The sequence below is a fragment of the Aulostomus chinensis genome, chromosome 12, assembly GCF_037954235.1.
Source record: "Aulostomus chinensis isolate RoL2024-O1b breed Wild chromosome 12, RoL_Achi_v1.0, whole genome shotgun sequence".
NCBI lineage: Eukaryota > Metazoa > Chordata > Actinopteri > Syngnathiformes > Aulostomidae > Aulostomus > Aulostomus chinensis.
Window position 1 is genome coordinate 18,384,967 of NC_141331.1, and position 27,178 is coordinate 18,412,144.

The following is a 27,178-nucleotide window of genomic DNA, read 5'->3' on the forward strand; positions in this document are numbered from 1 at the left end:
ATTGTAAATCGTGAAATATTTTGCAAATATCATGGGTAGTCCTACTGATAGCTGAATTATTGATCGCCCTGGAAAATGCTTCATGAAATTTGTATGGTTGGATATTTTTGGAACATTTTTTATTATTATTATTTTGTGTGACTTGCTGAATGTTTTTAATGTTAAAAACACTGGATGTACACGCCAATAGGCCCATCACATTGCCTACTATTTGGCTTGTAAACGCAACAATGATCCAAATTCATGATCTCTATTTCGTGCAAAATTAAGAGTGAAATATTTAAAAAAAAAATTAATAATGATAACAAAAAAAAAACATTTTGTTATGGTTCATTCAAAAACAGGCTTTTAAAAAGGGCTGATAAATGAGCACTGAAATTAAATGATGAAAATAGTATTGGCCTTTTTTTCCTTATGGGGTCTCTATTATAACTATCTCTGTATTTAAAATATCAATGACTGTATGGATTTAAATATTTTAACTTGAAAAAAAATGTGCAATATGAAATGTAAATCATGTTATTTATTGATCGTGTTTGTTCTTGGAAAATAAATAAAAAAAATCTTTACACATTTTCATCTCTTTACATTAATAATGAAGCAAAAAAAAAATTCCAACCATTACTTTGCAAAATATTATTCTTACAACCGTGGCATAAATATTATAGAATAAAATTCAACTATAAAAAAATGAATAAAAAAAAATACCCTCGCTTTATTTATATGCCGTGACATTTTTTTTCCCCATAGAAAGCAGTGAAACATTCATTAAAAATACATGGAAAGCTACTATAGGGAATATGAGGCCTGCCATCACGGGTCATTCCGGCCCTATAATTTACCATTATTTTTACATTACCTCTAAATGATACAAGCTGATACTGTCGTTAATTGCACTTGGTTAAAATATAGCCTACACCAGAACGTTCCCGAGGGACTTTAAGATAAGTTGCTTTTTTGAACGTCCCCATTAAAGAAATAGGATTAGGGCAGCAAATATGGGCGTGATATATCACCATGTTTCCTTGCTCTTTACTAAAGCGAGGGTACAACAAAGCCATTGAGATAGATGGAGGTGTAAAAGGGAAAAGACAGAGGCCAGAAAAGACACTGCCCACAATAACACGATTAGTTTTGTATCCAATGTGCAGGACTGAAAAAAGAATTCATCATAATGCCGAGGACTGTCTGTCACCTTAGCTGAATGGTTTTTGACAAGAAAATAAATCTTTGGCTTGTTTAATGTATTTTATATTTTCTTTATTTCGGCGCTAATAGAAAAAACAAATTAAATGTCCACCAGCGAGATAGAAATGCAAAGATCGATGATCCAGCCCCTACTGTCCAATCACCCCTATTTAATTGACTGTATTTTCAGGGTAATTGAACTGCTTGTTGTAAATTGAGGATTTTATAGAAACGACATGAAAACTGCATTTACTGACATTCATCGCATCTTTGACATTGATTATCTGATCAGCGTGGTGTCATGCTAACCTCCAATTCTTCATTACACACTGTTTATGAGCTGTTACAGAACAACTTGCTTGTTCCAGAGTGATTGATTGCCTTATTAACGCGTGTTCTTGTAAGTGTGACCGGACTGATTACGATGCATATGTTTAGAATAATGTTTCATTTAGCTGACTGCGAGTAATGCAGGGTGACAGCTGCTGCGGGAGGACAAAAAAACCCCTAAACTACAGGGAGCAAGCGGGGCCAAAACGCATTTAAGGTGGAACTAGAGGAAGACAGCGCACACTCTTGTGGTCATATCACTCCGCGCCAGATGAAGGGCTGGCAGCTCAAATCAATACATGAATTTCTTTTGTTCTACATTGTGTAAAAGAATAATCCAAATCCATTATTGGGCCATAAACCAGCCGGCTTATTTAAAATATATATATTCGAATAAAATTCCGAATTTAGCAGCAGCTGTTCCCTCGGAACATAAGTCAATCAAATACTGCCAAAACGGCTCTCAACGCCTTAATTTCCTTTCAGCCTTATACATATATATATATATATATATATATATATATATATATATATATATATATATATATATATATATATATATTTGTTGACGTTTTCCCGAAATGTACAGGAAACCAGCAAGAAACTCTGGTCCTGATGAGATTTATGCCACCATTAGCTATGCTTCTAAAGTAGTTTCTGCTCTGTTTGTCTCCAATCATTGCCTCTGTTCAAATGTTACTTTCATATATTACATGGCATTAATTCAACTATAGCTCATTAAGACGAACGAAATGGTTAAATTAACTTATCAAGCCATAATCATGATGAATGAGGTATTAATTCAGATACAAGCTGGGTAATTTGCAATTTTGCGCGTTTTGATGCTTCTCAAGTAACGTTTAATAAAACAGGTCATCCCCTCAATCAATTACACCCGTGTTTGAGTGGGTCGTATGGAAAATCTCTTTTTCATGCATATGTATTGAAACATGTTCTCAATTATTGTTGGAAATTGCTTTTATTGGTTTAAAGACTAATTCACCCAGTGGCCCTTCACTCTGGATATTCGGTTAAGGTGGTATAATATTGCCTTCCATGTGAAATTCAGCCCCCAACAGTTTGGATTGTATCAGTATTTGATGTCATTTCTGGCATGTTTGGAGGTTTATTTTAAGTAGCCAAAGTGGTTGGGTTTAAAAAAAAAAAAACGTAGGTTAATGGTGAAATATGTGTGAACTATTTTTTTGTGAATGTGTTGAATGTATTCGTGGTGGGAGAACTACGTATGAAGATTAATTAAGGTAGTTTCCATATGTACCTATGGTAACAACTGTCCCTTTTTACCTGGGGATCAGGTTGGACAGGAGGCTCACTTCTGGTACATCAGCTAAACTGTCACTGAATAGCAACATTTGAAAATACATTCAAATCGTAGCTATTGAAATAATTTTAGTGTCACATAATATATCTATATCTATCTATCTATCTATATATATATATATATATATATAGAGAGAGAGAGAGAGAGAGAGAGAGAGAGAGAGCGAGAGAGAGAGAGAGATTTCAGAGATAACATTAAATATGGTTTAAAGTAGGGATGCACCAATTGAACATTTTCGCAAATTCCAATGAGCAGGTTATAGACAATATCCAATATTTACAAAAGGCAATATGATCCGTATAAAAACAAGTTTCCATGATGTTGCCATTTTGTAATATTTCGTTTTTTTTCCCAGAATATTTGAAAACGTTCTTAAATGATAGCTATCATATTCCAGTTTTGCTCATCTGACAAATACCAAGATTAAAAAACACCCATCAACAGCTGAGAAATTGAAAATATTGCTGCCCGAGTTGAAAGAGGCAATACAAAGGGAGTATGTATATTAAAATCCAACCAGTTATTTCCATGTTATACCAATATCTTGTTTTTTTTTTACTATCATTATTTTATTTGGCGTGCCAAGTTGATTTTTGGGCTCATTGAGATTGATCTTTGCTCATCATTAGAATCGTTGCTGCCGGGCTCTCTCAGAACTTCTGACAGGTTAAGATTACAAATGTGTCACATATGACAGTTCTTTAATTCAGATACCTAATCCCATTGGAAATTGAAGTCTACCACTTTCAGCTGCCTGAACAAGTCAATATAAAAGACAGCGATCTTGATTTTTAGTTTGTCTTTTCATTGGCATATCTGCCAACTCTTCCTGGATCCTCCTTTTTTTTCAGAAAATACTTGCCAGAATAAATCAGTTCTATAGCCAGTAAATTCTGTATTTTCACAGTCTGGCCCCTAACAGACTCTATATTCATATCTTAAATCAAAGGAATGAAGCTTTATTGCATTGCAACATAATACTTCATATTGTGTTTTAGGCCACATTGAAAATGTGCATTTGAAGAGGTTAAATTGAACTAAAACAAGTCAATTAACATTTTTACCACCAAATGCTGAGAGATTATGTCCCCCTAATATTACCTGATAATGCTGAGGTTGACATGGAGAGCATGGCTAGAAGATCACATTTCCTCAAGAGTCTGTCATTTGCCCTTATGGTGACAAAATTGACCAGTATACGTAGCGAGAAAGACCAATGGTTGACCTGCATTGTAAATACATTTTCACCTTTCAATTTCAGGGTTGTATCAAGAGTTTCATAGAGCCAGAATAAAAGAATTGAGAAAAATTTCAGAAGTAACTATCTGCAATCCAATGGTGACCCAACTTTACCCATCAGGTTATTTTGGGCTCAGTTTCAGCAAAATTAGGCAGAAAAAACCCACAAACAAAAACAAAGTAAAGCAAGATTTTCATGACACATTGTGTAGGAGTGGAGCATAGACCAAGGACGAACCCACTGCATTTGGAGTGGATCAAAACTGAAGATCCAGGGCTTGTATTTATTTTTGTTACCATTATATGATTTGATCGAGGGAACACTGAAAGACATTTTGCTCCATGACTCTAAAAGGAATAGTGTCCAACTGAACCAAAAACCCCAATGTTAAATGAGCCTAGGACAGCTAAAAAATATATAACTTTATGTTGGTGAAGCAGAACGGACTAAAATTACACAGGGGACCAGGGGAGGGCCAACTTGCAGGTAAAAGTGTAAATGAGAAGCAGGAAGTCATCAAGTGTCCATAAACCAGATAACATGCAGTAAGGCTAAACATTTCCATCACAGCAAAACAAAAGAAAAAAATCCAAGCAGTCTGAACTAGATCAGGTGATATCTGTGTTCACACTTCCAAAGCAACAAGGCCACATAGCCTTCAGTACATCTCAGACCACTTCTTAATGTGGTTTCAGCGATCAGACCCGGGTGCAGTGATGCCAGGTCTGAACTGGGCCTGGTAAAAATACAACATGAGTGGTTAAAAGCCCAAATATGAGCCAGTGTGACTATATCTGACATCCTGCAAGCTCAAGATAGAAATCCTCATGGGTAACCTGTTTCACCCGATACACTAGAGGTTTGTATTCTCATGACACTCACTCACATTCGCTGCTTTAAATGGGTGCCTTTTTTTTCATGGAGGAACCTTGAGTGAGAGGAGGTGTCGCCCAACCAGGTGTTTATTTCACCGTCATTTAACATGTAAAAAGACTGACGTTATACACAACATGAAAACTGTAACCCCTCAGCAGCACAATGTCTTCACAAAACCTCACCGACAGATATTTTAAGTATTGAATAGCCCCCCACTTGCTTTGATCCCGCCACCTCCCACCGTAGTACAGGGTAATCTGTCCCTCACTTGACATCACAATCTATCCAAAACACAGCAAATACACGAAAAAAAACTAATTTATACAACATTGAGTATCTGTATTATCATAAATTACATGGACTTTCTCCTTGACCTATGGAAAATCTATGCTACAAACAAATGTATGTTTAACTCACCCTTTGCAAATAAGAAGATGGTATCTCCCACATAAAGTCGTTAAGCTTTTGGCACACTGGGAAGGAGAAATGACGCAGGTAAGTGATTCTTCAGTCGTACTGTGTTAGCTTGTCCTTGTTCAAGCTAGCAACAGTAATTTCTCCAGACAAAACTTTTAGTCTGATTAAATCATTTATGTTAGTGAGCTAAACTAAGAACATTTTCTTTCACAGGATCAGCATTCAATCATTACCATCTGAGAAGCAGCCGCAGTGACCGCAAACATGCCACAGAAAGGAACACACCAACTTTTTGGGGGGAATGTACTCACCACCCTCCCCAGAGCCACACAAGAAACCCTCCATCACTCTCTCTGTGTATTCGGGAGCTACACTGGCTAACTGCTAATTAGCTTAGTACAATGAATGGCAGTGTGAAGTGTAAAATATTCCTCAACCTTAATAAAAATATGAATTCTGTTTTTGACTTTATTTTCTGGTACAATTTTTATTTGTACAAATGTACAGTTTAGGTGATAAAGAGCTCGTCGGGGAAGTCTTGCACTGGACCAGCCAATGATGTTGGTCTGAAACAGCAGCCATTTCTACTTTATTTATCCTGTTGCCAAATGCTAAAATAATGAAGCTAATGTTTTAGGTCTAAATGCTAATGTTATCCCTTTGTATATGCCTGTTAATGGATGATTCTAGTTCTGCTTCATAATGCAACAATTAACAATAAAATGCCAAAGGTGTTATTTCAAATAACTTTTTTTTTTCTTTGTTGTGCCAAACCTCCATTAGTTCTTACTTGGTTTAAATAAAAATCAAGGTTTGATGCTAAGAATTCTAGATGGAGCTAGAAATATAGACCCAAAAAAGACACATTTTAAACTCTTGAACTGGCTGCAACCCTCACAGTGTTAGTTAGCTCAAGAGACCATTTCTGGCCACTATTAAGTGGCAAAAAGACTAGCCAATCAAGCTAGATGGTTTAAGCTAACAAATAATTAATTGATTTAGTCTTTCCCCAGCTGATATAGGAAAATTTCAGCCTGACATTAGAGGTGTATACAATAATGATGACTTTTTCTTTTTCTTTCTTTTTTTGCTACACAGCATTAAACTGTGGTGGGTCTGCTAGGTCTACTGTAGGAGTACTATCAAGCAACTGTAATTCGCCACAATTCGCAGTATTCAGACACGGTCATTCATAGATGGTACTGAGTCAGCCACAACAAGGCAGCTTACTGGAGCTACCCAAACTTCTGGCCACTGCGATGACTGTTGACTCTCTGAAAACATCTGCAAAACCTTTTCTTTCTTTCTTTTTTTGAGCAATTTAATTTTCCTTTGATCTGCTCCTCAATGTGAAAGCATTGATATTTCTTGTATGTGGTTGGCAAAATAGTTTACGAATAAACCCATTCTCATTGGCCATTAGTGTAAAAAAAAAAAGAGCTAGCCAGCAGATTAGCAATTTATAATTAACAGATATAAATAACTGGCACAAATCGAAGTGGTGGTTTGGTTCATGTTTATCTGCGAGTCAGTGTCTGTACTCAATCATTCGTGAAAAAATACTCAGGAATACTGCTGTTTGTGAGAGGACTGTTTGTCTGTAATTCCAACTACATCCTTCACATTTTCATTTTCTCCAGCTAAACTTTAATTTATATCGATACTTCAAGCAGATCAATTAAAGAGTTTTGAAACAGGACCTTTAGTATGGATTAACTATCTTGTAAAAACGGTGTGCCAAAGTCAAATGGCTACTCTGTGAAGTCAATGTGCAAGATGTGTTTTAAATCAACATTGCATATTGCCTTATGTAAATAAATACAGCATATAAAGTATAATTGGACTTTGTACTAGCCGAGAGAATATTAAATGACTTGGAATGGGATTGTGGCCAGAAGATCTTGATCAGAACATCCCTAATAACAGACCCACAGGATGAAATACAACACTGGTAGATACTCACAGGAGGAACACAGCCGCAAAGGAGGGAATTATTGCCCATGCTTGAGATGAATGCAATTGAATATCATAGTGGGAGTAGTCTTTTATATGGGCATTTTACACAGCATCACCAGCATGCACTGCACAGTTTGCTGCAATGATTTATTCACACCAACATTCAGACAACACTTTTTCAAGTAAGTTCAGTACAATTCTGACAAAAACTTCGATACACATTTTCATCTATCAGCTGATACCAACCTGTAATCATCATCTGCAGGCCACGGAGGGAGGACGGTGCAGCTGAGTAGAGATATTAAATTTGTTTCTGACTATTGTTCTTATCCTGAAAAAACAAGTGTGGTCAAAAATAATCACTTGAAATACATGATTGGAACCAAATCCTCTTTTTTCCCCTCTATACTACCACCATGACCAGTGCCTAAATGCTGCATTCACCAAACTCCTCCTTTTGACCTTTCAAGACAACCAGAGCGAATACTTACAAATCAAAGCCAACATGCCACAACTACTTACTGACGCTGTCCAAGTTCGGCTGCTTGTGTGTGCCACCTGTACCAGTCAGCTGCCTGCAGCACTTCACTGCATTTAGACAGCTTTGTTACTTTTTTACATCAAGTTGTCTGGATCTTGAAGCTTGTACTTTTCATGTCAGGGTGTTGCAGAGTGTGACAGAGCAGGCCGCGCTAGAGCACAAATCAACACACATACCTATTTACACAATGGCTGTATATTCATACCTGTTTCGGATGTGAGTCATATAACAGTTATAAAAGTTTGTTTGACATTTAAGACACTCATATGGTTATTCATTGCCAGTGGATACTCTCTCTGAGTGCATTTATTCCATGTAATCAGTTGATGTTGTGCTAACAGTACTGGGAATTCAAATGTTCTGATGTGGAGGAAAAGGATTCAGTTGGAGTCAATATTACACAAGTATACATGCAATAGTTTAGCAGAATCAGCGTTGACTTATATTTTCGTTAAAATCTACACATACAATCATACACATCTGACTTATTTATCATCCTGGTAAACCTTTCGCTGGACCACTGATAATTATCGAGGTGGGGTCAAAGTAGTCCATCCAGTCACGCCACTTGACAGGCATCATGATAATGCCTATGCAGCTATTTTGGGATTTCTGCGAGATCCATAACTGCAATGCCAGTGCTCACCGGTATATTGAAACTACACATGAGTTGGACTCACGAGTGAAGTCTAATTAAAAACTGCTGTCGGTTACCACATAAATGTTTTCTCCTCCACGAATTATACTTAGTATCCATGTGTAAGGTTATCCAACTCCGACTTTTTTAACGGTTCAAATAGGAGAGATGTTATACGGCACAGTCCATCCCTCCGGTAGAGTTGTCCAGTCAGTTTGGGAGTGAGAGCCAGATCTGATCATGTGTTTTTGAATGTTTTGGAGGTGCACCTGCTCCATCCTGATAGCACGACAGTTGAAACTGACATAAACCCCAATGATGTGCTCCGGAAGTTTGTGAACCTTGCAACAGCCCAGTACAAGCTGGGTGTTCCAGCGTCTCCAAGATCCAGCCAGATCGAGTGAGTGGATTGACTCGGATGAAAAATGAAAGATAAGGGGGGAGGCTGTTATTTTATACCAACACTGGTGAATTTTCATTCCCCCATTTGTTTTTACCTCTCATATTCATTGTTATTGTGGAATGTATATATTTTTTTAATATTTATTTTTTAAATTTCTATTTTACTATTTATCTTTATTCTATATTTTCTCTACTCTTCTGCTGTTTTGTGTCCTGTGACACCCCATCCATCCATCCATTATCTATACTGCTCATCCATTAAGGGTCGTGAGGGGGGAGGGCGCAGTCTATCCCAGCTGACACTGGGCGAGAGGCAGGATTCACCCTGGACGGGTCACCAGTCTGTCGCAGGGCTGTGCTGTGACACATTACAATATTAGTTAACTACTTAACTTACTTAAAGGGCTGTTTAATGTGAAAAATAGAAAAATAGTGTATGATGATAATGACAGAGGCCCTCCTTTGAGTGAAATGTCCCAGTATTTCTTCAAGTTGAGCTCATGTCATTGGATTGGGCCACATAACGTTAGTCAAGCCTCCGCAGCTCTTAAATTTGTGCACAAGAGACTCTCAGCGCAAGGGGTGCCAGGGGTGAGCAAATCTATGGGCCCAGCAGGGGTCCACAAAAAAACGACAGAAAAATTAATCAAAATCTTGTCGAAATTTCATTGAGGTCTAATGCGATATCAAAAATGCTAAATGCAAACTGAGTATCATAATAATACTGTAAATGAAGTACTATGGTGCTGCAGCCATGTAGAATGGAATAGAATACATTTCTGGACCATTCTTCAAATGGTATTTTTCTTTGTTTGTACTGATCCATGCAAAAATCATACAGTTATCGTTTCAGTTCATTTTTTTAATTAAAATGTGGAAAAATACGCCAGAATGATGATTCTTTCTAATATTGTGATTCATATCACAATTGCAGCATCAGTCAAAATGATTGCAATGAGCTACTTTTTTCAGATCATGAAAGCCAGCTCAAAACATTGACCAGTAATCATTTGAATGTACTATCAATGATAATAGGGCCACTTATTCTGTGTTTTCATGGGTCTTTGAATCTCAGGCTGCAGCCCTGTGTGGAGGAGTCACCGGAACCCTAAACGGCCTGAGTTTGCGGAGCACATCCAAAAAAATCTACCAATTTATTTTAAGGAATGGTTTTTGAATGCATTTGACATAGTTGACATATTACTTTGTCCATCCATCCATTTTCTATACCTCTTATCCATTAAGGGTCGGGAGGCTGGAGCCTATCCCAGCTGACATTGAGCGAGAGGCGGGGTTCACCCTGGACTGGTCTCTAGTCCGTTGCAGGGCCATCAGGAGCAATTAGGGGTTCAGGATCTTGCTCAAGGATACTTGGACATGGTCACTGGGGGAGGTGAGGATCGAACTAGCGACCCTTCGGTTGCTGGACGGCCACTCTACAACCAAGCCATTCTGCTCCTCCCATATTACATTATATACATTTTTTTCTCCATAACATCATGACCATCATCAGACCCAGCGCCCATAGGCTCCATGCCCGTCCCTTAGTGGACACTCCCCCATCTTGGTTCACACTAGTCTGCTTGTATTCAGGCAGTTGGAGCGACAGGCTGTGCAAAGCGAGCAACTTTATTTCCAGGGTATTTATATTTCTGCATAACGAGCTGTTGTTTATTCATTAATTCTGGTCTACTTTTTCTTAAAGCCGGTATGTTTGTCATACAAGAGAGCCATGTCTGGTGGGACTTAAGTCAGCGTTACTAGCTAGTTAGCCACTATGGTAGTGCTAACTGTTAACTGCTGAGACTGTTTGACAAAGAGAGTTAATAAGTTAGTTTAGGAAACATTCGTAGATTCGGGGCACGGTGAATCTTCTCGGTTAAATACCCGGTAACAAAGTCATCGCTGGTTCGAGTTGACGTCGTTGTCAAATGTAGTGAAAGAGTCAAGTTCTTCAGATTGCTAGCACAAGTTAGCAAAGATTTCGACCCGTTCACCGAGAAAGTTATTTGACATATTACTGTTTTGATAAACTTCACGGAATATTTATGAACCACTGTTTGGTTTTGTCAAAGGTTTTTCAACGTATTGTAGTTATAAGTGCGACACTCGTGCTTGATTTAGCGTTATGTCGCCAACGGCTAAGAGACTTGATGCACTGAGTCTCCGTGCCATCAAACGTTGCACCTTTGCATCGTTATCGAGAACCAACGTTATAATGACTCTCCTCCTGGTGCTTGTATAGTGACGCTCACCTTTTTCAACAGGTGGAGAGGTTATCTATTTGAAAACTAGAGGAGTGTCCCAGAAACAGCGTCATCAACATGGGAGCTCTCATCTCACGGTGGAGGGTTTGTACTAATCTGATCTCAAACCACTGTATGCAGCTGCTTGCTACTGCAGATTACATACATTTTCTGCGTAGAAATGTCATCGCTGTGCTTCAGTTAGTTGCATTTGATATATCAATGTAAATAATTACCAACACACACCTCCAGGTTCTCTTGCTTTTTAGGTTATATTTGGCACACACAGGCCATCATATTGATAGCAACTTGTACAGAAATGGGAAGATGAAAAAGGAAGTTTCCACTCCAGAAGTTGATTGCTCAAGAGGGCCGTTATGGTTAATACTGTTTATTCACTCTCTTGCAGGCTAAACCATCCACTGTGGAGATTTTGGAAGGAATAGATAAGGTATGTTTTACTATATATATTTTTTGTCTGATTTGTAGAAGTGTATTTCATTTAAAAGTATGATTTAGAGTTAGAGTTGTTTCGATTTTATTTGTTGAACAACAAAATCTAAACTGACTAAAAGCTTGACAAATAACAGTTGAAATATTTTGTAGCATGTTGTTCGTAGCCTGATGTGCCTAGGGGGACTTGTTTGCAAAAAACAAGCCATTATGTGATATAGGTGTTATGAAAACAGTGGGTAATGGAAGCCAGCATCTGCAAGAAATACTAACGAAATAACTAAAAACAACAACTGGTTAAGATAGGCTTGATTTCTATTGTGGCTTCAACAACCATGCATTCATCTGGGTCTTTCAGTCAGTAGGTGAACCAGATTTTTATGATGGTTTGTTGATTTGAAAAGGCAAAACACAGGAACTTGGTTTGGTTCTTGAGGTGCTGTAGCATTTATTCACCAACAATTGACACTATAAATGTGCAGGTCTTTATAAGGCAGTCCCATTGAAGGCACATTCTCTCTCTCTCTCTCTCTCTGTCTTTCTCTTCCTCTCTCTCTCGTGCGCGCTCTTAACAACACACTTGCTAATTCTGCAGCACGCCAGTGGAAACCTGCTGTCTCCTGTTTCTTTTCCATATATCCATAAGCAAACCTGCTGTTGCACCTGCACTTGTCGCTGCCGTTCATATGTTGTTGTTGTTGTTACAGTATATCCAGTATCTACTGTGCCTTTGGCCCTGTGAGCGTTGGCTCTTGTGACACCAGTGCTTTGGAAGTCTTCATATATAAAGGGCATCTTTTGACCATCAGTGATCAGATGTCTCAGTGAGTGCCACACCACTTCCCTCACTTGCTGACTGATGGGGCTTTAGTGGTCTTCGACAGTTAAGCTAAGGCTATTTTCAGCCCCTGTCCTTGGAGCAATTGACACTACTCATATACTGAAGAGGTCAAGTGGCATTGAAGGAGAGGCAGAGCAATAATGTCATATAAGAATATTCTTTATTTTATTTTTGTGTTATTCCATTTACATACTCGTTAATGACGGCGTGAGATCAGTTTCTCCTGTGACACACTATAATAGTGGAACTACAGTCACTACAAGTGTGTTTCAGCTGTGTCCGTTAGCTATTTTTGGATCAAGCAACCAACACTTAAAAGGGGTGCTCCACATATTTATAGTTTTCAAGTGCAGAATGTGTTTAAACGGATGTCTTAAGCATTATTTTGGCTCCAGAGGTGCTGCAGTAACTCTGAATAAGCACCTCAAATAATGATACTTGAGCTGAGCTATGTTTTCCTTTAACATTTAACAAGTAACTCAGGACTAAAGCCTGACAGATGCCAGATTTTTTTGAGCGCTGGTTCCAGTTTTAGGGAGTATCTGGTATTGAGCTGTATATGGAGGACTGCTCCTGGGCAAAAAAACTTGAGGAAAGGTTGAATACTGTGACTAAACAAACTTGGAAGGGCCTGGCAAACATTCCTATTTAAAGACTTTGGGTGACTGCAAAATGACAATAAAACTGCATTCAGCATTGAATAATCATTGGCAGTCATGGACACTACTTACATGGGTAAAATATAATAACCTGCATGTTGTACTGTTTATGGCGCTGAGATGGAAATCAGCAATGTTTGATCAGCGTATTTGCTATATGCTATGTCCTGTTGCAGATAGGCGGTGCTTTAAAAGGGACTTAGTGCATCAATATTCGGTTTGTTCCATTGGCGATCCGTGATTGAATGCCGGTATGTGCATGAATGGACGGATGGTGATTTTTTTTTTTCAAAAGAAGATTGCATTGCCTATTAACTAACGTAATATCATAAAATGTTTTATATAATAATCTCTAGAATTTCCATCCGACTGCATGCATTTCGAGATTTTGTTTTGGATGGAGCAACATACTTTCCTTAATCATGACCCAGGTAACCCACTGTACTGTGGTGCTCTTCCATCTCTGAAACCCTGATTCTCTGCTCTTCTACTGTACTCCTTTGCTAAATATCTTGGAACAGCTGTTATACACTTGACCCATGTCGTGCTGCCTTGGTTGTTTTTTTACACCTTTGGCAAAAGCTGCCAGTAATGAGGACTGGCGAGGTGCATTTCTGGTGCTAGCTTGATGCAGTTTAGTGGCCTCAGAGTGATGGTGAGTCCACAGGTGTACAAATAAATAAATAGTCTGCATGTCTTTCACTGGAGCACATCTTTTGCACAGCTTGAATGTAAGTTGTGTAGAAGTGGTAAGCTCATCAGTGGCATCAGGGTAAAACCCGAAATAAATCTGTGCTGCTGCCCAACACTGATGTGACTCCTCCCACCCCTCACTCGATTTGATCATAAACCAGCGATCTCTATTAAACAGGAGTGGATGAGCTGATAACAGAGCTGATTGCCCTACCCTAATCTGTACATGGCATTTTGTCGAATGAGCCACATCCGCTGAAATTTGTCAGCCTATTGTATCTGATTGTAAGGAATATCAAAAAATCAAACGAGTGATAACTGCTGTTTGGGAAGGTCCAAACACACAAGTGTGGGAGGGAGTATGGTAAAAATATGGAAGAATTAAGAAATGGAGAAAATTTGACTGGTTTAACTGAGCATTCCAAAATTAGATATTTTTTAAAAGTGGTTACTACATTAGAGCTGTGGATGTAATTGGTTTTGTACAAGTGCTGTGAACCGACATTGTTTCTTTTTTTTATTAGTTTATTTTATTTTTCCAATCATTTACAAAATATTACGATCATTTTCATTCCATTTTCTTTGACTGAAAAAAAATGTGTAGACTGAAGCCTAAGCTTATTTTATCTACCCTTTTTTAAAAACATGAATTCAGTATATTCAAACAAAAATGACTTTGGCAGCGGTGATTTTTAAATATTGAAAGTGAAATAAATTAGCAGATATTCTTTATGCCTTTTTCTGTCTTTTCTACATTTCCGCCTTTCCCCTTTTTTCTAAAGGAAACACGCTAGAACATACAAACATAACTTTCTAATAATTTGGTTTTTAAATATTTTCTTAAATGTACCCATATTTTTGCTTTCTTTCGATTCACTGTCACAATCACTCCATAACTTCACTCCATACACTGACACACATCTACTTTTCATATTAGTTCTTGCCCATTTCCTTTCAATCTTTGTGAATAACCCTTGGATTCAGTCTGGAAGTGTTCTACAATGTGCACTATATATTAACTGAAGTATTTTAAAATTAACGAAATCCATAAATTTCAAATTCTGAGAGTGTATGAATTGCATATTAGTGCGGTGTGTATATTCAACCTTATCAACCAGTCTGATGGGTCTTTTTTGCAACAAGAAAACACAATATCAGTATTAGTTTTACAAGTATTTCCCCATGTCTCTATACAATATGTAATATAAGGGAGAATAAGTGATGAATACAAAATTAATAATGATTTATGGTCCAAGATGTCCTTCATTTTATAGAGTATTGAAATAGATTTGATATTTTTTTTATTTAAATATTTTTTTATATTTATATGGGGTTTCCAGTTTAATTTATGGTTTGTCATTACAGCCAAAATTTTGTTTTCATACTCTCTCTATTTGTACATCATTAATCACTAGTTTAACATCAGTATTATTATTTTTTTATTTTCAAACACCATAAACTTTGTCTTACTTAAATTCACTGACAAGTTATTTACAGAAAACCATTTTTTTCAAATTATTCAGTCCCATTCTGACTATATCCAATATAACAAATAACAAAACAAATTAGTGTCATCAGCAAATATTACATAATGTAGCAGTTTTGATGCCCTACAAATATCTTTTTAAATAAAGAGTGAAAAATTTGGGTCCAAGGACTGACCCTTGTGGTACCCCACAAGTGATCTTTTGAAAATCTGAATTTTCAGCATTCGATATTTACATACTGGTACTGGTTAACCAAATGGTTCTTCACCCAGGAATATGCTACACCTGTAATACCATAGTTTTCCAGTTTTTCCATTAATACCTTTATGATTTATTGTATCGAATGATTTTTTGAGGTCGACAACTTCCCCCATTGTATACTCTCTGTTGTCTGTTGATGAAGGCAATTCTTCAACCAATTCCATTATAGCCATTGATGTTGATCTGTTGGCTCGAAATCTGTGCTGTTGCTCATTTAATACATTGAATTTTTCAATAACATTTTCAAGTCTTTTTGTAAATATTTTTTCTAATATCTTGAGGAAAATTGAGGAAGTAAAGAAACTGGTGTGTATTTGGAAAATAAATGTATCTCCATTTATATCAGTACCAATAATTTTGCTATCTTTATTTTATCTGGAAAGACACCTGTTAAGAATGATAGATTGCCTATGTGTAAGGGGTTTGACAGTATATACGATAGTGTTCTTTACTTTTGACATTTAAATGGCATTATAACCAGTAGACTTTTTATTTTTAAATTCCTTTACAATGTCCAATATTTCATTATCATTTATTCCATTTCAAAACATAGTATTCATGTTTCTGTCACATCTATTTATACCTTTGATGTAACTCGGCTGTATGATCTCATTAGCTGATTTACACCCCACATTTACAAACTATTCACTGAATTCATCAGCTGTCTCTTTTTTATCGTTTATATTTACATCATGATTTTTAGTGACGTAACTAGGGTAGTGTTTGTTCTTACAAACTTTCCTGATTAAGCTATTGATTGTCTTCCATGTTCCTTGAATATTGCTTTTATTTTTCTCCAGCAATTTCCTGTATTATTCCTTCTTAGTGTTTCTCAGAATGCATACCAATTTCTTTTTATATGTCATATTTATTTCATCCTCCTCTATTCTGCTTTTAAGAAATCTCCTATATAAAGTATTTTTTCTTTTTGCATGCATTTTGCAGCCCTTTTGTAATCCATGGTTTATCTTCATAATTATTCTTGTGACTTACTTTTTTTTTTTAATGTGGTTGTATGCGTCCTGATGCTTTGCTTTGTATTATTGTGTCCATTATATCTCTGCTGTGCATCTCTGCTTCCTTGTCTTTGTTCCTGTGTTCGTGTGTGTGTGTCGTCTATGATTACGCAGAAGTGTCTTGCATCCAGTTTATCCTTCTTTTCCATATCTTCTTCCTAACTGTGATGGTCATGATGAATCATAAGTCCTTATTTGTAGTGCTTCAAATCTTTCAGTTCATTCACCATCATCGGTGTTCTGTTCAGCTTAATCCAAACCTTGCAGTTTTGTATCCACGTGGCCTGTATTTTGGTTCTGCTTTCTCAGATTCCTTGCTTCCCTTGCAGTCTCCGCATTCTTCTTGGTTAAATGCTCATTAATGTACACTCCCCTCCCCTTCAGCTTTCTGGCCTGCTTCAGGAGATCGGTTTTAAGTTAGCAGTTCTGGAGTTGCAGAATGTTTGTCAGCGTAGTTTTTGCACTTCTCCTGGGGAGAGTGTGATTGGCTGCTATGTTTTGGCTTTGGATATGCATATTTTGATCTGAAGGAATTGGACAACCCGTTGCTCCAGTGAGATCATCTCACTCAGTGGAGAATCTTGTCCGTTTTATCTCAAACCACTGTTCGTGCAAAGGTTTGGTGTTTGGTTTGTAATCCGCTCATAATCACATCACCAAGAGTATTGCTCCAATGTGTCCACTCTCCATTGCAGATCGAAGATCTTATCTTTCTCATGTTTTTGGACTTTTAACTGTTGCATGTTTGCAACTAGCGCCAGTGTGTCTGATTGTTGTTTCCCCATTTTGTCCATCCGTAGGGACATGAAATTCAGAGATTTTTTTTTATGTCCTCGGTTACTTTCTTCATGGCCATTTTGTAGCTTTTCCAATGTAGTCCAAACAGATAATCTAATTGGTTAGGGAACCAAACTAACAATTTTTGTTTGATGAAGGAGCATAGCCGCGAGGCACTCCACCAATCTTCTATCCACCAATATAATGCCATGTTTTTCCCACCACAGAACATACAGAAATTTGAAGAGAACTGCGAAAAGAATCAGAAGCAGCTGAAGATCTGGCTCCGGAGGCTTCTCCTATACTCCACTCTCCTCTACCTGATCACATGTGTAGTGGTGTATCTCTGCTACCTGCCCGAGCAGTTGATGGGACGGCTCATATTGTCTCTACCCTTTATAATATTTCCAGTATTGTAAGTGTCCAATAACATTTTAATTGCATTGTAACTGTAACTATGACAACAAATAACTTATTATGTGATTATTTTCCCTTAGAGTGTGGTTACTTCGAAAGTGTGTGATTATAATGTTTTCACGACGAACTGAAAGGAATAGTAAGATCTCTTTTGTTACTACTATATATTACATAAATATGACCATGTTTAATTGACATTGGTGTTTACTTTTTCATTTCAGATGAAAAATTAGAGGATCTTAAAGCACAAAAAAGGAAAATAGTGAGTATGGTTGTATATTTGTCTAGTTTGACAGGTAGACCTTGGTTGTAACAAGGGTGTGATTTAATTTTTGGTTGTCTTTGTATCAACCAGTCTGGCATTTTTTCACGGACCTCTGCCATGAACAAAGCTGAAACCTGACTGATGTGTTGACCATTCCTAGATATATATGTGTGCCAATTTATAGTTCAATAATTAGATGTAAAGCAATGCTGACTGTTCATGCCGTGTTGGTTTCTGGCACCAACAACCAGGCCATGTCCAAAGTTCCTCCAGTGACCTGCTTCTTCATTCTGATGCTTGAACTTCTGGAGGTCCATGTTGAGGATGTTTTAATGTTTAAAGACGTTGAGTTTCTGCCCCGTGATTGGCTGATTAGGTCATTTGTTTTAACCAGCAGCTGAACAGGTGTACCTAATAAAGTGGCTAGTGAGTGTACATTATTGATTAACTTGTGAAGAGATTTTATTTGCTTTCCGTTTAAGAGCTGAAGAAGATCAATAACTGTAACACTTAAGTGTAAAGGAGCACATGAACAGCACTTCCTGTCAGCTCAATAGAATGTGTTGGCATGGACAGTATTGTACCAAAATAACAGAAATACCCAGAACAACACCACATTTTTATCAATCTAGTCTAATAGTTTTCAACCTGTTGTACATGGTTTCAGGCCATTGACTATGTATTCATGTGCATTATATTCTGATTAAGGTCTGTGTTCTGGCTCAGGTAATATTCCAAATAAGGTGTTTATATGTGCTGCAGCTGTGGAAATAATATTGTTTACTTGTTAGTTGGCATATTCTATTCTATTCTTTGATTGTGGAAGTAGCACATGCGATAATCCTGCTCCATTTCCGGTCTGTCGCCAGGCAGTCTTGCTAAACTTCCTGTTTATGTTAGGTTGCATTAACCCCATTCACAAACACAAATATTAAGGCGTCACAACAAAATTAACCAATAAAAAGTCTCAAATACAGTAAGCAAGTGTTAAATAATTGTATAAACACTATTTCATGGATTTATTGGAATCACAATTGTCATGGCAACTTGTAACGTGTTACGTGCTTGCAAATCTGAAGACAAAAGTAGTATTTTTTTAAGGAACATTTTCCTGTTTACATGACCCAGTATTCTGCTTCATGGAAGCATATTCTAGTTTGTTTTACTCTTAATTTGAATAACTGGAATATGAGCTTAATTGGGCTATTGCAGGTGTTTACATGACTCATACGCAGTCAGAATATTGTCATATTCGGATTAATACAGGAATAGGGGATGCATGTAAACATGATCATTGTGAAGTTTTGAAAGAGATGAAAAAAACTCACTGTAAACAACCAGCCCAAATGAAGAGTTAGCAACATGCTACATTTCCCCCTGGAATTGATCGGGACCAAAACCGAGCAAAAAAGAAAGATATTGGACATATATTCATATATTTAGTAAGGGCCAAAAACAGGATTCTGATTGAATGAATAACGGCACTGCATCACTGCTGGATGTGTAAACAAGCATGTATTTGCCTCCAAGTTCAATATACAATCTTAATAATTTGGTATGTCGCCGATGTGCTCAGACCTTTTTTTTTGGATGCCCTCGAGGAAAAATGATCGCATATATGAAGAGCAAATTTGACGTGCCTTTGACAAGAAATTAAGTTTCTGACCTGAGCATCTAGCTGGTGTTTATATTAAAATAAATATAGCCCTTGCAAAGCTATGAAGAAAAAAGCCCATCATACTCACCTTTTTGGATCACAATATGAATGAATGAATGAATACTTTATTTCAAACATGTGAACAATACATTACACTTGAAGCACTAATTGATTGATATCACCCAGCGTAGCAGCGGTGGTCGTTAAGCTACGACAAATATAGCATTCTATCTTCTTACTGAGTGTGTTTCAGCACTGTACTACACATTTTCTCTAACTGCTTTGTGGTCAGTTACAAGTGAGGGTAGCATTAGTAAACTAATGATCACTTAGACATAGAAAATATAACTCAATCTCTGTAGAGTAAATTATATTTGGATTTATTGTTGTCTCAAGTGAATTGAACATATACTTGATTCTATAAGTCACTTAGAAATCCCTGCAGAATTGCTCTTATCGATCCTCTCAGCTGTTTGCAACAGGATACTAAGCTAAGGATGTGTGCAGATGGCATTTGATTGGTACAATGACTTAACCCAGTAAAACGCTCTGCTGATGTCACTGTAATTAATAGCATTTAGTGCGGGAAAGAAATAAATCTGAGAAATTACTTGTCATCCTCTGTCAAGTCTAATAACTTTCAATAATTAGGGCTGATGGATTTTCACACTCTCCATTATCGAAGTAGTGAATGTAATTATTCTTCATATTATATGTAAACATTTTGGAAATGTTTGCTACTTTTTTTTAAAATGAAGATGTACAGTTTACTGCACTTTGCCAGTCACTTGTAATGTCACGGTTGGTGTTTCTAATGGTAATGAAATGTTGAACACCTATTAATTATGTGAGGTTATCATTGAATGATTACACCACATTTTTATGTCATTCTATAGGATAAATCTTTGAGCAGTGTGACACATAATACTTTCATAACACTTAAAATGTTTTGCTTTTTCAGCTTGAAGAAGTTATGGAAACTGAGACGTATAAAAATGCTATAATGATTCTGGACAGATTTGATCCTGATTCCAAGAAGAAAATGGTGAATTATTTCTTTCGAATATAAACCATTTTTGTGTTGGATGTTTGTTTGTTGTCCATAAAAACTTGCCCCTGTGCTCTTTTGTTGTGCGTATCAAGGAGCTGGAATCAACTCCACTAGCACCTCCAATGACTCCCAAACCAGGACAAGGTAGCAGTGACTAATGGAGAAAGCCGTGCTTCCTTCACTACTTTGCTCTGATGTGATTACTTTAACCAGTGTTCAACAACCTGCAATATTTTCAGAGCTTCGCCAGCGCAATGTTGTCCCAAAGACCCCCCCAGTGGTAGTGAATCCTGTAAACGGTGCGGCAGCCCGCCCTCCTCTTGCCACTGGGCCATCTTATCCTGGACGATCTTCCCACACTGCTCCAGGTGGACCCCCAGAGAGGAACCTGTCGGCTATAGCTGCTCAGCAGAGCTTGATGAGGAAGCCTGTGACCCCTGGAACACCTGTTCCAGGAGTTGGTAAGTTACCTGCTCACAGGGGGACCACATCATAATGTGGTCGATTAAGGTGTGATTTAGTCTTCCCTGGCTCTGTGTCCCTGGCTGCTGAAGGCTCTGTAGTGTCTGTCGTGAGCCAAGTGTATGTAATAGATAATTGTATGAATACCTTTACTAACTAAAAGGTTAAACCTCTCTAAAACAAGAGCATAACAGAAGGTGATACTGATACTGTGTGTGCTACACACTGAATCTTTGGTTCAAGATTTTAAAAGCCAGCAAGCTAATACCCTTAAAAACCTTCCATAGAACAGTAATTATGTATGGAAGGCATCTGTGGAGTGTAGCGGTATTGAATATTCAATATGAATTATTTCTGGACTATGAACGCTCAATAGAAGATGCAAATGGATGCGAACAGTAAAGGAAATGTGCTCCTAGAGGAAGCTGCAAGCTGTAATTGCCATGTGGAATGCCAACTGTGAGGTATGCACGAGGTAGGATTACATTAACTATGATTAATTAGCCAGACCTGCATTTGTTCTCTAGGCTATGGTGGTGGAATCTCACTAAATGTCTTTTAATGCTTGGTGAAATTGCCTTTGGCATTGGCAACACCTCGCAAATGGTTTACATGACTTGATATCACCTGCTTCTGTTGGAAATTGAAAGTGAAAAGCAATTTGACACAAAGAGTCACCACAGAGTTTCCATATGTTGGTAAATTAATAAGCAGCAGGATACTGAGACTCTGCCAAGTCTCACAGAAATGACCAGTCATCTTCCTATGATTGCTCTTGATGTTGGATTATATTAATTACTACTCTCCAACGCAGCGGGGAATCTGGACGTGCTTTGCAAGCCAGATACAGTGTTTAAGTTGTTAAGAAATTGGCTTTTGCGGAATGCATCGTAGTTTGTACAACAAACTGTGAAATTCTGGCCGACTATTTCCCTGAGATATTCCTTCAAATCTCTCTGTTTTTAGTGGTTCACATTCAAAACCTTCTCAGTGTGTCTAATGGGTTGCGATGCTGTGCTTTAAAGGGATGCACCCCCCAGGCCCGCCCCTGGCCAGACCCGTGCTCCCAAGGGAAAGAGGCATCATGGACAGAGTCGTTGAGTATCTCGTTGGAGACGGTCCTCAGAACAGGTACATGACCGCTGCTTTGTTCGTTGTCTTCCTGAGAATAGCAGTGACGTGAAACCAAACTGTTGTCCTGTCTTTTACCATGGAGGTGGAGATGGTTGATATGTTGGTGCCTTGTGATTGGAAAATACACATGATTTCCGATGACGACTTCATTCTACTCAACATGTACTTCATGTGGTGTTGTGCATTCAAGTTCTTATCTATTGACCGTGATTTCTTTCCTCTCTTAGATTTGCTCTCATATGTCAGCAGTGTTTATCCCACAATGGCATGGCATTAAAAGAGGAATTTGACTATATTGGTAAGATAAAACTCACTAGTATTTGGCAGCACAGCATTATCATATAGCTCTAAGGTCACGTTCACAACTGAAGCTCGTTTGACTAGTTTGAGTCAAATTGAAATTAATACATTTGGTTCAGTTCCCAGTGCACAAATTAAAAGTACATTTGCTGAGAAGCATGTATGAAGGAGCACTGCAAATGTGCTAGAAGTCGCTGTAATTGGTTAAAAAAAAAAGTCTTGTGCTGGAAAATGTAGACCAACAGTTGTCAATCAAACATCTGATGTCTTCAGACATTTCAGTCAGTCCTCTTCCTGTCAGGTTAACTGTTGTTTTGTTTACATCTAAACAAATCCTACACACAGACATCCCATAGTTATGCGTTTCTCGTTCATACTGTGTAATTGGGTTTGAATAAGTCGCATTTTGTTCTCACTGAAGTCAAACAACACTAGGGTTCACTTGGAAGAGGTGGGCCAGTTATTTCGGTTCTCACCTGAGTATAAGTTCTGTCCGTAGTACCTGAACGAACCACACCATTGATTGAAAAGCGCTAGGGTTTGGTTAAAATGGACTAAATGCTGGTTTTTGTCTTGCGCCCTTAACCGCCTCGACCACCTCTGACCCCTATAAGCACATTCATATCAAGACGGAATGTTCCAACCAATGCCGTAAATCACATATTTATAAATCCAGGTCTTAAAGTGTGGCTTAAATTGTATTAGAGGGTTGACATGAACCTGCAGTATTGTATGGTTTATGTGCTGTGTGTTTTTTCAGCTTTCCGATGTGCATATTGCTACTTCTTGAACCCTGCAAGAAAGACCAGACCTCAGGCACCCAGACTCCCTGAGGTCACTAGTGAGGCAGCTGCCACATCATCTGCATCTGACGAGGATGCCAACCCACCTGCTCTAGGTGATGATTATGTACTTGTCCTACCTGCGACCAAATAATACAATATCAGGTTGTATTTGGTAAATGGACTCAATTTTGTATTGCGCTTTTCTACCTTAGCGGCACTCAAAGCGCTTTACAGTGTCGTCTCATTCACACACACACTCACACACTGATGGTGGAGGCGACCATGCAAGGCGCCAACTTACTCATCAGGAGCAGTTATGGGTTCAGTATCTTGCTCAAGGACACTTCGACATGGTCACTGGGGTCGAGGATCGAACCAACGACCCTTTGGTTGCTCTCTCTCTACCCCTGAGCCATGCTGCCCATGTGTTGGAAATTAGAAAATATAGTTGCCATTTTACACCAGACATCTGAACTGTAAAATGATCTTCTTACCAGGGAAGAACAAGCAGGCTGATGTCCCTGATACAACAGTCACCCAAGAAGAGCCACAGACCCCAACAGCCACAGAACCCAGTTCTACACCAGACAGCACCCCAGAATCACACAACACCCCAGAATCCCAAGACCTTCCCTCAGAGAAATCTGATGGAGAGCAAGATTTGTCTGCCATGGAGGTGGAGTAGTGATCAAGTCACCTGGAACTTCCTTTTTCTTTGAAATGAAAGGTTCATGCCGTATGTTGGGAAAACGCAGTAACCAACAGTTACTATCATTTTTGACTTACAGAATAAACTAGCTTTTGAGAATTGTTTTTATAGTTGCAGCAATAGGGATGAATTAAACTGTTTAGTACTAGCAGGTAGCAAACCCTGTTTATATTACCTGTTCCAGCCTATGTTTATAACAGAGAGCAATTAGAATCAATCAATAATTCAAGTGTATCTCTGTATTTTTTCCTCCTCCTAGTGGCTCTCTCTGTTAATAAGAGACTGCAAATGCAAAATATTTTGTGGAAAAATACAATTTTATTTATGGAAAATTATTTATGAATATTTTTCTATAATGCTGTACCTTCCATGATAGTGTTGAATGGGGTACTCTAGCACTGCAGTGCTACCAACATGTTTACACAACCATGGTACCATAAGAATGCACATACAGTATGTATTTATTGCTGGAAAGGAAAGGAGATTGATGTCGGTACTGTGCACCTGCCGTAAGTGCCTTTTACATTTTATATCTCTGCTTCAGAGTTTTGTTGATGCAACTTATTTACATATAGACAGTCATTTAACTGTTTTCAGTCTTAAGTGACGTCCATTTGCTGAACGTCTGAATTCTGTGTAAATAATATTAAATAAACTTTTGAAAACATCTATTAATCTGAGCATGTGTCAATGATTCCAACAAATTCATTTTGATACCTTGTACTTATTTCTTAAAGAATCATGTTACTGATGCTGCAATGAAAAATAATTTCAATGTAATTCTACATTAAAATTGCAGCGGCTTCCATGTGTTGCGCATGTATGCCATGGAGTTGGAAATTGCTGCCCTGCTTCTTTGGCTGGCTCCTCACCAAGGATGCTTAAACAGTCCATTTTCATTAGCAGGCCAATCCTCGCTTGTGATCATTTTATTTTAGCTCATTGATCATTTCAGACAGCATAACATAATGGCGCTGACACAGAGCCTGACCAGTCTTGATTGCTTGACCCTCTTCATTTGCAACAAGAAAGTCATTGCAGTTACAAAGTTGCTCCCTGCCTTCGTGTGACCCTCCTCCCCTCAACATACACTGTAAGCTATCGGTGAGGTCAACACCCCACATCTTCTATGGGTTTTGATAATGTATGTTTACAGAGACGTGACCTCCGGGGCCTTGTAATGCATCAATGTGACATCCACAGTAACGCCTGATTCCACCGCACGCTGTTTGAGGTTGACCTCTGACAAGAGCCGAACGGGGGGAAAAAAATGGGACATCAATAGGACGATGTTTGGATGTTTTTGCACCATTGGGAGGTTGTTCAGTATACACAAGCTGTTCATGTGTGCATCATATTAACCTAATGTATGACAGACTGTAAAATTTACTTTGCTTCTCTTGACTTACAATTCATTAAGAATTCCTCTGAATAGAGAGATTTGAAGGTTGCACGGGAAATGGAAATGATTGAATGAAAGTATTACTGTTTTGTTGTTAACATTAGTGTCGGCAGATTAGTATACTCTGGTGATTATGCATCCAACTAATCAAAGAATTGAAAGACAAATGGTCACATTGAGTTAAAGTAAAAGATAAAAATCCAGTTTATGTGTAAACACTCAGAGGTTTACATCGCCATCCCTATCATGGCAACATTAATTGATTTTCAATGTTGACAAATGATACACAAAGCCCCAGTGCCAAGGTAATTTTGAGCAAGCGATGAACAGTGCAGTGGGGCTGTCCCAAGGTTCATAGTTCTTCTCACACTCATCTCTCACATGTGCATTCGAGGCCACTTGACTTAAATTTATACTGATCTTTTATTTATACCTAGAAAAAATGGCAGATAAGAAACATAAGTGTTCTTGATATTGTGTTCTGTCATATCTCGCAGCCAAAGATTGAAATCCTGCGAAACAATTTTCTGAAGAAATGAAAGAGCGCGCCCTCCTGAACCCTGGAGGAAAATAACCCCGCGGTGCGAGGCGGAATATGAAACAGAGGCACAGAATAAGTAAAATAGACAAGTGCACCAGGCTTGTCACTTTTCCATTTGCTGCCCCCGAGTGTGAGCACTTCAAAATTCTCCTCATCTCAACGGAGACCTTCATCGTTATGCTCTATCTACTGTACTGAATACAAAAAAAGTACCATATCAGACAAAGCTAATAAAGAAGGGGGCTTTAAAGCTATTTCTGTCAATCATGAATGCGACAGCAAGAACAACAAAGTCATAATCGTACAACACAGACTTTTGTTCATCGAAGGAGATGTGCTAAATGCTGAGATGAGTGTCACAGAAGCCGTTAGCATGGTTGTGATACTACACATCAGCACTGGCTCTTGACAACAGCATCATTACACAGTAATAAGAGCACAATCTCCTTCAGAGACGCATTAAAATCAAATTAGATTACACAAGAGCCGGGCTTGATGAGCTCCGAGGGGTGATGGTTCCGAGCAGCCGATCTCTGCTTATTACCGGAACTACTTGGGCTTCATTTGCCACTTGACAAAAGTGAAGCCACTTTTCACAAAAGGTCATCAGCTCCCAAGAAATTAGTCTTTAAAATTCAAGTCATTTGAAAGCTCCACGCCCAGATGGATGGGCTTCCTTTTTTTTTTGTTGCCTATTCTATCTGTCAAATCCCAAACGCATGCAGCTGAATGCATGATGCTAGCAATAAAGCGCTGTGCTGTAGTTTATTCCACAATGACATTCAGGGATCAGAGAGCATTGTCATTCTCTGTCCTATCTTGAAGTCATTACAACGCTGAGGGATGACGTCTGTTAGCACTGATGCTATTATTGCTGCAAACACTATATTGCCCCGACGTAATTGTGTACTGAACTGCAAAGTAACACCTTTAAACTGTGCCGAGACCCCCAGTGACGGTACAGAGAACCAAAACATTTTGTGGTGACAACATTTAAGTTGTTCCCAAGCTCTTATCAATAAGTGGCCACATTAATTACTCTTAAAAGTTATATCTCCTGGCCAAAAATGTATCAAAGCTTGGGAACCAATCA

General features: G+C 38.2%; 1 protein-coding gene and 1 long non-coding RNA gene across 6 annotated transcripts; one reads left to right on the forward strand and one right to left on the reverse strand.

Annotated features, from left to right (window-relative positions):
- Positions 1–5,415: 5,415 nt before the first annotated feature.
- On the reverse strand, positions 5,416–11,451 carry LOC147252355 (uncharacterized). The gene is made up of 3 exons (XR_015118750.1): positions 11,422–11,451; positions 7,596–7,680; positions 5,416–5,449 (listed from the first exon to the last, which is right to left on the reverse strand). It is a non-coding gene; the product is annotated as an uncharacterized LOC147252355 (long non-coding RNA).
- Positions 10,280–24,806, forward strand: lnpa (limb and neural patterns a). Of its 5 annotated transcripts, none has more exons than XM_086220631.1 (13): positions 10,280–10,322; positions 11,197–11,280; positions 11,585–11,626; positions 17,590–17,777; positions 17,860–17,918; positions 18,001–18,041; positions 20,663–20,746; positions 20,845–20,896; positions 20,992–21,213; positions 22,240–22,345; positions 22,576–22,646; positions 23,409–23,546; positions 23,931–24,806. In XM_086220631.1, exons 2-13 carry the CDS (start codon positions 11,254–11,256, stop codon positions 24,116–24,118), a joined length of 1,218 nt encoding a protein of 405 aa, XP_086076757.1. In that variant the 5' UTR covers positions 10,280–10,322; positions 11,197–11,253; the 3' UTR covers positions 24,119–24,806. The 5 variants fall into 5 exon arrangements, with proteins under 5 accessions (XP_086076757.1, XP_086076755.1, XP_086076758.1 ...); XM_086220629.1 differs by lacking the exon at positions 10,280–10,322 and adding an exon at positions 10,451–10,569; XM_086220632.1 differs by lacking the exon at positions 10,280–10,322 and adding an exon at positions 10,801–10,819.
- The last annotated feature ends 2,372 nt before the right edge of the window (positions 24,807–27,178 follow it).